Genomic DNA, 12,648 nt, shown 5'->3' on the forward strand with positions numbered 1-12,648 from the left:
ATTCCAGCACTTTGGGAGGCTGAGGTGGGCTGATCAACTGAGGTCAGGTGTTTGAGACCAGCCTAGCCAACATGGAGAAACCTCATCTCTACTAAAAATACAAAATTAGCTGGGTGTGGTGGCAGGCGCCTGTAATCCCAGCTACTCACGAGGTTGAGGCAGGAGAATCACTTGATTCTCACTCCCGGGAGGTGGAGGTTGCGGTGAGCTGAGATCGTACCACTGCACTTCAGCCTGGGTGACAGAGTGAGACTCTGTCTCAAACAAACAAAAAAAAATACATACCTATTCAGTGGCTTTAAACCTGAAATAATTGCCTGGTTTTCTATCTAATACAGTTTATGGCAAATAACTGTACACCTTCCTAATAAATGACTTCAGAGAAATAAAAACCAAAACAAAGACACAGCTGAGTAGAAAATTCCCAACAAAAGACCAGATTTTTTTCTTTTTTAATGAAATCCATGCACAAGTTTGACATCAGGGTAGGAAAAGGACAAACCCCAGAGACTGAGAGGTAGTTCATAATTCATTTTTCTTTTATTTTGGTCCTCTTCTCTAAAAAGGTACAATTTGATCAATTCATTTGTATGCTATTAAAATGCTATAAAAATATTACCAGTTTGGTGGTCTTTTTTTTTTTTTGAGAGGGAGTCTTGCTCTGTCCCCCGGGCTGGAGTGCAGTGCAAGCTCCGCCTCCTGGGTTCACGCCGTTCTCCTGCCTCAGCCTCCTGAGTAGCTGGGACTACAGGCGCCCGCCACTGCGCCCGGCTAATTTTTTTTTTTTTTTTGTATTTTTAGTAGAGACAGGGTTTCATCGTGGTCTCGATCTCCTGACCTTGTGATCCGCCCACCTCAGCCTCCCAAAGTGCTGGGATTACAGGCGTGAGCCACAGCGCCCGGCCAGTTTGGTGGTCTTTTAATGAGAAATCTAAAGCATGCCTCCCCACCCACTCGGATCTGTTTTCTGATGATCACGTGACATGTAGCATGTGTGTCTGTAGGAAAAGGGAAAAAGAAACCCATTTCACAAATGGCTGAAGTCAGTGTCTCCAGTGGTAAATTCTTCATCTCAGGTTATTTTTTTAAGTGTCTGACAAGCACAAACACTTTCCTCATATTATAAAGTTGAGGTTTATCCATGGAATTAAATACTTAATGAAGGCCAAATTATTATAGCTTATTTTCACATCCATTACATTTATTACATCTCTCTCAAAGATGCATTCTTTGATGAGCTTTGGTTTAAGGCTTTCACACACACAAATCTACTTTCTAGGAGTCCTCTTCAATGTGAATTTTATAATGATTCGTGAGGGATGACCTATGGTTGAAAAGTTTCCCACATGTATTACATTCATAGGGTTTCTCTCCAGTATGAATCCTCTGATGTGCAATACGTGATGAGCTTTGTCTGAAAGTTTTCCCACATGTATTACATTTAAAAGGTTTTTCTCCTGTATGAATCCTTCGATGTTGAATAAGAGCTGAACTTTGGCCAAAAGATATCCCACATTCCTCACATCGATATGGTTTCTCTCCAGTATGAATTCTCTGGTGATTACTAAGCGATGAGTTACACCTGAAAGTTTTCCCACACTCATTACATTTATAGGGTCTTTCTCCAGTATGCATTCTCTGATGTTGAATGAGAGCTGAACTCTGTCTGAAGGCTTTTCCACATACTTTACATTTACAGGGTTTCTCTCCGGTATGAATTCGCTCATGAATAATAAGTGTTGAGTGGGAACTTAAGGCTTTACCACATTCATTACAATTATAAAACTTCTCTCCAGTATGAATTATTCGGTGTCTATTAAGTCGTGAAATAGAAGTAAAGCCTTTCCCACATTCATTGCATCTATAGGGCTTTTCTCCAGTGTGAATTCTTTCATGTTGAATAAGAGATGCACTCTGGCTGAAGGCTCTCCCACATTCACTACATTTGAAAGGTTTCTCTCCAGTGTGAATTCTCTGATGATAACGAAGGGATGAGCTAGACTTAAAGGTGTTGCCACATTCATTACATAAGTAGGACTTCTTTCTAGAATGAATTCTTTGACATCCAGAAAGGGATGTGCTGCAACTAGATGCCTTCCTACCCGGATTATACTTACAAGGGTTTTCTTCAGCATGAATTTTTTGATGTATAAAAAGGCCTGACCTTCGGCTGAAGGATTTACCACATTCTTTACATCGATAGGATTTCTCCACAGTATGGGTTCTTAGATGTTTATAAAGGGATGTACTGAGAGTAAAGGCTTTCCCACATTCTTTACAAATGTAGGGTTTCTCTCCAGTATGCGTTATTTGATGCTGAATAAGAGCTGAACTTTGGCTAAAGGCTTTTGAACATTCTTTACACTTAAATAATTTCTCTCCACTATGGTTTTTCTCATGTTTACGAAGGGATGAAGTGTTAATGAAGGTTTTTTCACACATACTACATTTATAGCGTTTATCTGCTGTAATTTTTGGTTGATTAAGTAAATGTGAATTCTGTTTGAAGCCGTTTCCTTGTATTTCACATTTTGGTGGTGTTTTTTCTCTGGGAAGTATCTGTTGCCTAATAAGCACTGACTTTGGGCTGAAGTTTTGGCTTAATTCAGTATTTTTATGGCTTCTTTCTATAGTGGGGATTTTTTTGTGCGTGGCTGAAACTATCTGAAAACTTCCCTTTTTATCCTGCTTTTTCTCTAATCTGCCTTCATATATGTAAGGTTTTTCTAATTTCAAATCCCAAGGTACATTCCTGTTGGATCTTTTCAGTATCAGTCCCTGAAATGAAGAGTCTTGTGTTTGCGTTGACTTTGTGGTTTTATGACTGCTCTTCGATCCTAGAGGGGAAAAAAGAAATTGAAGATGTTTCATGAGATATCATAGCATTTGACTACCGAGACTAAATGTGTAGAAGGAATAAATATTGGTGATATTTAAATAAGGCCCCGACATCTGTATGAAAAAAATTGCAAGAAGAAAAAATAGGACAGTTAGACAGTATAATAAAATATAATTGACAGCAATTTAAGTACTAGGGTGAAGAAAAAAATAAAGCAAACCCATTTAAAGAGGGTGAAAAAGAGTGACCAGAAGAATTGGCTAATGAAGAACAGAGAAAAGTGTTGTAAGGGGAGCATGAGTTGAAAAAGGAAGTCTGGGGTCAGGACCCAAAACCCATGATGGAATCCTACAATTTATTTTTTGTGACATTTATCTTCTTGTGTAATTTTTTTTTTTTTTTTGAGACAGTCTGACTCTGTTGCCCAGGCTAGATAGAGTGCATTGGCGCGATCTCGGCTCACTGCAACCTCTGTCTCCCAGCTTCAAGCGATTCTTGTGCCTCAGCCTCCTGAATAGCTGGGATTACAGGCACCCACCATCATGCCTAGCTAACTTTTGTAATTTTAGTAGATACAGGATTTCACCGTGTTGGCCAGGCTAGTCTTGAATTCCTGACCTCAAGTGATCCACCTACCTCGGCCTCCCAAAGTGTTTGGATTACAGGTGTGAGCCACTGGGCCCAGGCTTTGTGTAATTATTCTTAATCTGGAAAGTCCCTCCACCCCATGTCAAATTCCCTTATATCCTTCAGATTCAGTTCAAAAACGGACTCTTTCAATCCTCTGACTCTGAGCAGCCACAGTCCATTCTCCTTACTATAGCACTTACCAGAGTATTAAACATATGTATTACTGACCTTTATAATATTTACACACATATATAGTATATTATAGTTATATATCTATGTCTGTATATATCTCACTTTCCTTTTCTAACATAACCGTTCGTCACAAGCAGATCAGCATGCCCTATTTTCCTACAGATCCTCTAGACAGCACTCCAATTATATACAAAAGTTGTATGTTTTGTTAATCTGCCTTAATTACATATACATTTCTAACTTGAACAATGTCAAATATTCTTATGTAGTTCATATATATACAAATATGCATATGTATTATACATACATACACATTTCAGACCCTTGTAGAAGTTGCCTCCTAGGCCAACACATGGGTGATTAGAGAGGTTTCAGGGCCAGTTCAAACAGGAGGGCCCTGTTATTGAATTAATCGACAAGAGGTGCCACAAGACAGGACTAGAGCCAAGAGCTGCAAGAGAGGAAGTTAGCCTACTCATGCATCAAGCAAGAGACGCTACATGGGAGGGCTGAAAAGAGTCAAAGATCAACAATAAGACAGGCATGGATATATAAGATAAAGCATGGTTAACATGGAAAAGTCAAGAACAGAATTGAAGAAATATTAAAATTGGATAAGAATACAATTCAATACTAAATTCTGTCGGGGATGGTTATACACATATCTTAGCATTTTCTCCTGGGGTAGAGGTAAGTGTTTAAAGGGATTATTTGTATCTCACTGTATTTGTGATTCCTATTTGACAGTTACTTTCACACGTCTACACATTACTTCTGCTTAATAATAAACACAATACCTTTTACTTTTCCCTTATTAGTGTTCACCCACTAGTTCCCTTCATGGATAGCTCTTCTTCATTCCTTCTTTGACAATGGTATTCCCTAGGGTTTAGGGTTCAGGGTTTTTTTCACTCCACATACCCTCCTTGACTAACTTCACATGCCCTCTATCTGTACACTATTTACTGTAAGGGAAAGCAGAGTTTCTTAACTTTATGCTTAACACTTTCCTAGTTCCTTCTCCGTTTCAGTCTTGCTAAATTAAGTGATCAAATTTTAATACATTATTTGGGCCAAATATATGGAAGGGGCAGTGGCAAAAATGAAGTGCTTTTCCTTGTGTTTATAGGTCATTGTTTCTAGGCTTAATATATGTGCTGGGAAGAAGGCAGCAAGATTCTGCAACTTGAATTCTAGCTTGTAAGGCAATGATACAGAACCTGCCTTAGGCTAGTGTTAAGAAAGGCCCCTCACTTTTCCTAGAGCCCTGAGCAATGGGATCAGGTACTTAAGTGGTATTTTGTTTGCCATGCATTACTATCTCTACCATAATCTCCTAACTAGTCTTGCCCTCTGTCAATTCAGCCTCCACAGTGCAGCCAGAATAATGTTTTTTTTTTTGTTTTTTGTTTTTTTTGAAATGGAGTCTCCCGTCACCCAGGCTGGAATGCAATGGCGCGTTCTCGGCTCACTGCAACCTCCCCCTCCTGGGTTCAAGTGATTCTCCTGCCTCAGCCTCCTGAGTAGCTGGGATTACAGGTGCGTGCCACCAGTCCTGGCTAATTTTTGTATTTTTAGTAGAGACGGGGTTTCACCATGTTGGTCAGGCTGGTCTCTAACTCCTGTCCTCATGATCTGCCTGCCTTGGCCTCCCCAAAGTGCTGGGATTGCAAGTCTGAGCCACCACACCCAGCCAATCTTTCTAAGATCATTATTTCACTATGTTGCAAACTTCCTTAAGGTCCTCCAACAGATTTTCAATGACTCACATCTGAAGTCTCTTAACATGGTGAATACAGTACTATCTGACCTGACCTTTAGCCACCTGTCCTCACCCCTCTCCCCTGGCTTCTTGCCAGGCAGGCCAAAGTACATGCAGCTTCAGGGACACTCCATGACTTTTCCTTATTTATCTTTACATATGCTGGCAGCATCCTTTCCATTCACAAATACTCATTAAGTGCCTACTATGGGCCAGGTAATGTTCTGGGGAATGCAGATAATATATCCAATAAGAAGGGGTTCCAGCCTTCAAGGAGCTTATACTTTGGAGTGTGTGCATGCACGCCTGCTGGGGAAGGAGAAGGATGAAGGGACAGATAACAAGTACATAAATAAAAGTCATGTGGCTATCTGAGTAAAGTGCTCAAGAGCTCCCCGGGCAAACGAACCAGCAAACACAAAAGTGTGGCTGACTCAGGAACAACAGAGAGACTGGCTGGAGTAAAGCAGGAAGAGGGAAAATGGTGAAATGATAAAATAAGAGTGGAACAGGCCGGGCACAGCAGCTCACAGCTGGAATCCCAGCACTCTGGGAGGCCGAGGTGGGTGGATCACCTGAGGTCAGGAGTTCAAGGCCAGCCTGGTCAACATGGTGAAACCCATTCTCTACTAAAAATACAAAAATCAGCCAGGTGTGGTGGCACATGCCCATAATCCCAGCTACTTGGGAGGCTGAGGCGGAGAATCACTTGAACCCGGGAGGCAGAGGCTGCAGTGAGCCGAGATTGCACCACTGCACTCCAGCCTGGGCGACAGAGTGAGACTCTGTCTCAAAAATAAACAAAAAACAAAAAACAAAGTGAAAGAGTGGAGCAGGAGGCGGGGGACAAATCCTCTAAGGCCCAGGTCATGGTAGGGACGCTGGAATTTAAGCCTTATGGGAAGCTGGGAAATTATGTGTTCAACTGAGTTGGCTGCTGCGTGGACCGACTATGCCAGGGCACCAGTGGAAGCAGGGAGGGAAGAGGCTACTGGAGAAGCTACCGCAGCTCTTCAGGTGAGAAAGAGCTGGAGGCACAGATGACTACACCAGGCTGTCCTGAGAAGGAAGAGCTAGCGGGACCAAGAATAACAAGACTCAGGACTCCCAGGAAGCTGAGAAGGAAACAGGAAAGTTAATGATCATGCCTAGGTTTCCAGCCAGAATTCTGAGTGCTGCCACTAATCACCAAGAAGGGGAAGACCAGGAAAGGGGCAGGTCTGAGAGGCATTCTGCTTCAGGTATGTTTGTGGTGGCTGAGATGCCTTAACAGAGTCGCAGGAAGACACCGAAATACTAGTTATATTTATGATTCTGGAGATCTGGGGAAGGTCAGAACTACAGACAGGCATTTGGGGGTCAGCAGCATGTGGGTTTCATTTAAAGCTGAAGAACTGAAAGGAATCACTTGGACACTGAAATATTTGGAGGTTAAGAAGAATAATATCAGGAGAGTACAGTGTTCCAAAGCCAAAGGAAGAAGTACTTCAGGGAGGAGTGAATGATAACTGTGGCAAATAATTTGAGGACTAAAAACTTAATCCTGATTGTGGCAAGACAGAGGTTGTTTGGGATTTAATAACAGAGCTATCAGTGGAATCATAGGGAAGAGAGCCTGACTGGAGTGCGTGGAGGAAACAATGGGAGAGGAGAAAATAGAAACACCAAGAGCAGAAACCCTTTTCAACAGTTTCCAAAGGAGAGTAAGAAAATAGGACATAGGGGAGCTTTTATTTTTTAATGGATGTGATTACGACTCAAAAGTCCATTATCAATTCTGGAAAACTCATCCCAACTCTAAAGCGCTAATATTTTAGTTCTGAAATCATGTTTTTCACTGAAGTGGACGTGAATTTTGAATTGTGGATATCCTAACTCTTCCTTATGACCTGTTTAGAACTTTCCAGAGGCCTACAAATAGGTCTCCTGAGGTTCAGTTCAACCTTTGCTTCCTCCCAGAATCAAGCCCAGGCCTCAGCAACCTGAAGAACAAGGTGAAGGCCTAGGTTAGAAGCTGAGAAACAGAATGATCTTGCTGACGGCCGCTGACCTGACCAGTTCCTGTTACTAGGTCTAGACTCTTCTACCTGGACTCCTACTATACCCAGACAGTGTTTCTTCAACCTGCTCTCCCTGGATGATTTCATTCACTCCCACACCTCCTACGTGTATGACTATCCTGAAAAATACTTTACTGAGGTCTTTCCAACTGCCAGCTACAATTTCCACTTGAGTATCTTTCTTTTTAAATTCAGCCTGTCCAAATCTGAACCCAGAGCATTCCTTTTCAAACATTTTTATATGTTTTCCAGTTCAAAATGACATCATGATCTCTTCAATTACTTTACCATTTATCTTAGAATTTTCTCTTCCCTAGGCACTCACCAAAATCTTTACTTTTTTGTTTTTTGAGAGACAGGGTCTTGCTCTGTTACCCAGGCCGAAGAACACTGGTGCCATCATAGCTCACTGCAGCCTCAAACTCCCGGGCTCAAGCGATTCTCCCACCTCAGCCTCCTGAGCAGCAGGAACGACAGGTGCACACTGGCAAGCTTGGCTAATATTTTTATGTTTTGTAGAGATAGCGTTTCATTTTGTTGCCCAGGCTGCACATTCTCTTAAATCTCATCACTAAAATGTCTCTAACAAGCCATCGTGAATACGTCTAAGTTCAGGATCTCCTTACTGTAGAGTGACTTGCTCCTGATCCTTAAGTTACTCCCTTGACCTGTTTCTCGCCTTTCCAGTATTACTTCCCACTGGATTTACCCCTCTTAATACACAGAATTGCTCATGTTATTTCAAAAAGCAGTGGTCATTCCTTACTTTATTAATTTATCAAATATTTTAAAAGCACCTACTATGTATTAGGCTCTGTCCTAGGCATCGGTGATCCACAGTTCCCTACGGATCCAGTAATTAAAAGGAACAGTTGATTTCTTCAAGGAGTTTATGGTTACACATTAGAAATGAAGACATCAACAGGTAATCACAATACAATGTGACAATTTCTACAATAGAAACATAAACTAGAAATGGACGTGACCATGCGCTTAGAATCATATCCAACTGTCCTTAGATAGTGAGGGTGCAGATAGAAAAGGGGTGCAGCAGGAGGTTGCTAGAGTGTTTTGTAAGAACTGACATATAAGATGGGATGTGAATGGAATAACTATAGGCTAGATGAAGGGTCAGCACGAGGGCTGAAGGCAGCACCCAAGTCTTTGAACGCAAGTCAGTTTTCCAGACTTCTTTGCTGGAGTATTCATCCCCACCTTGTCCTACAGCTAGTCAGAGTAACAGCTCCACCTATGGAAATGTCACTTGCATTTGCAGTCACACAGGGTTTTCTGGAGTCAGAGAATTCAGGGAGCAATCTGCTGGGAACCATACATAAACTGTGATGGGGGTAGTATTGCATATTTGTAAACATCCTCCACAATCTTTGTGCTGGAGGAAAAGAGAAAAGCTGTTCTGGAAATTTTGTTGTGGTAACTCTTATTTGTAAAGCTTTTAACGTAGAAATGTTCAGCATATGTAAAAGTAGTGTGAATCGTACAATGAATCTCCAAGCCAGCTTCAGTAACCACCAACACTATTCTATCTAAAACCTTGTTATGGGCTGAATTGTATCGCTCAAAGAAGATACATAGAAGTCCTAACTTCCAGGACCTCAGAAGGTGACCTTATTTTAAAATATGGTCTTTGCAGGTTCAATCAAATTAAGATGAAGTCATTGGGTGAGCCCTAGTCCATTGTGACTGCTGTCCCTGTAAACTGGGGAAATCTGGACACAGGCATCCAGAAGGAAAGATGATGTGAAGACACAGGGTGAACACAGTGTGAAGACGGAGGCACAGACAGGACTGACACAGCTGCAGGCCATGGAGATCTCCAAGTCGGCCATCACTGCAAGCTAGCAAGAGGCCAGGAAGGATTCTACGCAGAGTCTCAGAGGGAGTGGGGTCCTGCGAGTATCTTGATTTTGACCTTTAGAACTGTGAGACTGTAGATCTCTGTTGTTTTAAGCCACGAAGTGTGTGGTACTTCAGTATGGAGCCCTAGCAAACTAATACAAATCCTTATATCTCTTCCACTAGATTATGCTAAAGCAAATCCCAGACAGCAATCACTTCATCTGCAAAAACATCAAAACTACTCTTATCACACCCATCAAAATTGACACTACTGCTTGCAGTTACTTTTGTCCTTAGAATACATACCACTAATAAGTCAAACTGCTGCAATGTAAAGGCAATTCGAGTAATTCTTTCTGTGGCTAAGCCACCAATCTGGAACACAATCAGGGTTGTTTCATTCTGCTCTCAATATGTAGGGGGTACTTGCTCATTTTTGTTTAATTTTCTTTTATAATTTTTTTTTTTTTTTTGAGACGGAGTCTCACTCTGTCGCCCAGGCTGGAGTGCAGTGGCCGGATCTCAGCTCACTGCAAGCTCCGCCTCCCGGGTTCACGCCATTCTCCTGCCTTAGCCTCCCGAGTAGCTGGGACTACAGGCGCCCACCACCTTGACCAGCTAATTTTTTTTTTGTATTTTTTTAGTAGAGACAGGGTTTCACTGTGTTAGCCAGGATGGTCTCGATCTTCTGACCTCGTGATCCGCCCGTCTCGGCCTCCCAAAGTGCTGGGATTACAGGCTTGAGCCACCGTGCCCGGCCTCTTTTATAATTTTATAAACCTTTTTTATAGTTCTGAAGTCAAAATTATGAGGCCTCAGAGTTCTAGATTCTACCCCGTTCCATCCTTTGTATTCCTTCACCTTATAGATAGCCATCTTTATTGATCTCTTTTTATTCTTTTTCTTTTGCTTTTATCTTTCTAAAAAAAAAAAATTGCACTGTTTAATGACTGGGATATGTTCTGAGATATGTGTTGTTAGCAATGTTGTCATTGTGCAGTCATCACAGAGAGTACTTACACAAATCTAGATGGTACAGGCTACTACACACCTAGGCTATACGGTACAGCCTGTTGCTTCTGGGCTACACCCCTATACAGCATGTTGCTTAACTGAACACTGTAGGCTACTATCACACAATTATAAGTATTTGCGCATCTAAACATATTTAAACATAGAAAAGGGACAGGAAAAATGCAGTATTATCATGTAAGGGACCATCATCACATATGTAGGCCATCACTGACTGAAACATTATGTGGTCCATGACAGTATAAGCAAATACACACACTCTTCTTGGCATCCCCTACCCACCTTTCTTAGATAACAATACTAACTGCTCTGTTCTGTACTTATTCTCACATTCTGGAGATCACCCCATAGTGGAATTTACAGAGGTCTTCCTCATTCCACTTTACAGCTGTGTGGACATACCACAGTTTATTATCCTTGGAGTGTCTTAGCTTTAGTTCTATGCCCCCAATTCTTCTCACTCCGCATCTTTCCACAGGCAACTTCAATTGCAGACTCATCCTCTAAGCAAGATAGCAGCTTAGATGCCTCAAAGTCAACACACCTAAAACCAAACCCACGATTCTTCCCTCCAACCTGGTCAACCCCGTGTCTCTGTAAATGGCACCAGTTCTGAATCAAAACCTTAAGAGTTATCCTTAATACTTCTCCCTTCCTCAGCCCCTCATCTAATCAATTACCAAGACCTGTTTATTCTGCCAACCAAACCTGCCTCACATTCGTCTACCTTTCCCCATCTACTGCCACCGTCCCATCACGAGCCTTGCCTCCAATGTCACGTGCCTCTCCTGATTTTCTTTAGAGTACGCTTCCACCTCCACCTGTCTTCCCTACGGGTTCATTTCTCTCTGCCCGGCTTCCTGAAATGCTGGAGTTCCTCAAGATTCAGTCCTAGGCTCTTTCTCACTCTTACTGTAATATGAACGCTCTCCCTAGGCCAACTCACCCTCCCCCATTATTTCAATTATCCTATATTGATGAGGTTCTTCCAAATTTACATTTCATGCTCAGTCTATATTTTGAGGTACTGTACTCCAAAATTAACACTACTTGTCATCGCCATTGAGATAACTAGGTCAACCAAAAACAACTCAATTTAATTAATCTAAAACCAAATTTATATCACCTCCAAATCTGATCTCCTTCTAGTGTTCCTGTGTCACTGAATGACATCACCGACCATCACAGAACAAACCAGAAATCAAGCAGCATCCCTGACAACCCCATCTCCCTTTTGCTTGTTTTTATTTTCTTTGTTACCCCATCTCCTCTATCTTCCATGTCTCAGTCCTGCTAGGTGTATCTCCTGGACATCTCTGGGACTGGTTCACTTCTTTCTGTTTCCAACACCACTAACCTAGTCCAAGTCACTCGTGCATTCATTATGTAACTGGATGCCTACCCTTGCCAGGGACTGTTTTAGGTTCTTGGAAAACAGGAGTGAAACAGGAGTGAATGAAACAGGCAGCCCCCCCTACGGCAGCTTACAATGCAGAGGCAGAGACAGATCGTGAAGAAACAGGTGCTATTACACAGTGCTAAGCACAGGGAGGGAAAAGAAACAGCAGGCTGAGGAGATGATGTGGGGGCTGGAGGGCCGTGTGTCAGATGAGCTGTGCCTGTGTGAGCCGAAGCCTTTGCAGCACAAGGAAGTGAGTGAGCCACATGAGCCCATGACCACCACAAAGAACAGTCCCAGACAGAAAAAAGCAAGGGAGAGGCCCTGAGTGGGGCCTGCTTGGCCCCCTGACAAACTGCAGGGTGGCCGAGGGTGATCAGAGGTCTTGAATGAAGGGCAGAGTAGGAGTTGAAGGTGAAGAGGTAGCCAGGACCAGACCATGTAGTGTATTTCTCCCAAAGGAGAGTTAAAAAGATAGACAAGTGTGGTTCCCATATCAAAAAAAATCTCAACTTTCTTCAGGGAGGAGAAAGCTCTCCCCAGCACAGGGGCCGTGGGGACCGAGGATGCCTGCCCTGCAGCTCCTTGCTGGACCCATGGCACAAGGGGCCGTCACTGAGCCCTCTGGACCCGACAAGCCCTGCACTGTGGCCGTCAGGTTCTCCACATGGGCTGGCGGCTGCAGAACGCAGCCTGGGCCTGCCCTGTGCTACTTATGGTTCCTCAGAGCCTGTGCTTGGCTCTCAAGCACCAACCAAACCCTGTGACAGGGCCCACAGCTCTCTCGGGCACCTGTTCTGCCTTCTCCTCGCTGACTTTGCTTCTCCGGACCTTCAAGAACACCATTTCTTTTTTTGTTGAGACTGAGTCTCGCTCT

The 12,648-nt window shown here is 42.8% G+C and overlaps 1 protein-coding gene across 1 annotated transcript in view; it reads right to left on the reverse strand.

The window, feature by feature from the left end:
* Positions 1–927: 927 nt before the first annotated feature.
* The window catches only part of ZNF354A (zinc finger protein 354A), a gene marked incomplete at its 5' end in the record, with an annotated part of 15,683 nt that continues 3,962 nt past the window's right edge, over positions 928–12,648 (reverse strand). The window contains 2 exons of the mRNA XM_011952926.1: positions 928–1,996; positions 2,165–2,837. Of these exons, the coding sequence (XP_011808316.1) occupies positions 1,276–1,996; positions 2,165–2,837 (1,394 nt within the window). The remainder of the gene's footprint in view (positions 1,997–2,164; positions 2,838–12,648) is intronic.

Source organism: Colobus angolensis, unplaced genomic scaffold, assembly GCF_000951035.1.
Source record: "Colobus angolensis palliatus isolate OR3802 unplaced genomic scaffold, Cang.pa_1.0 Scaffold350, whole genome shotgun sequence".
NCBI classification, from domain to species: domain Eukaryota; kingdom Metazoa; phylum Chordata; class Mammalia; order Primates; family Cercopithecidae; genus Colobus; species Colobus angolensis.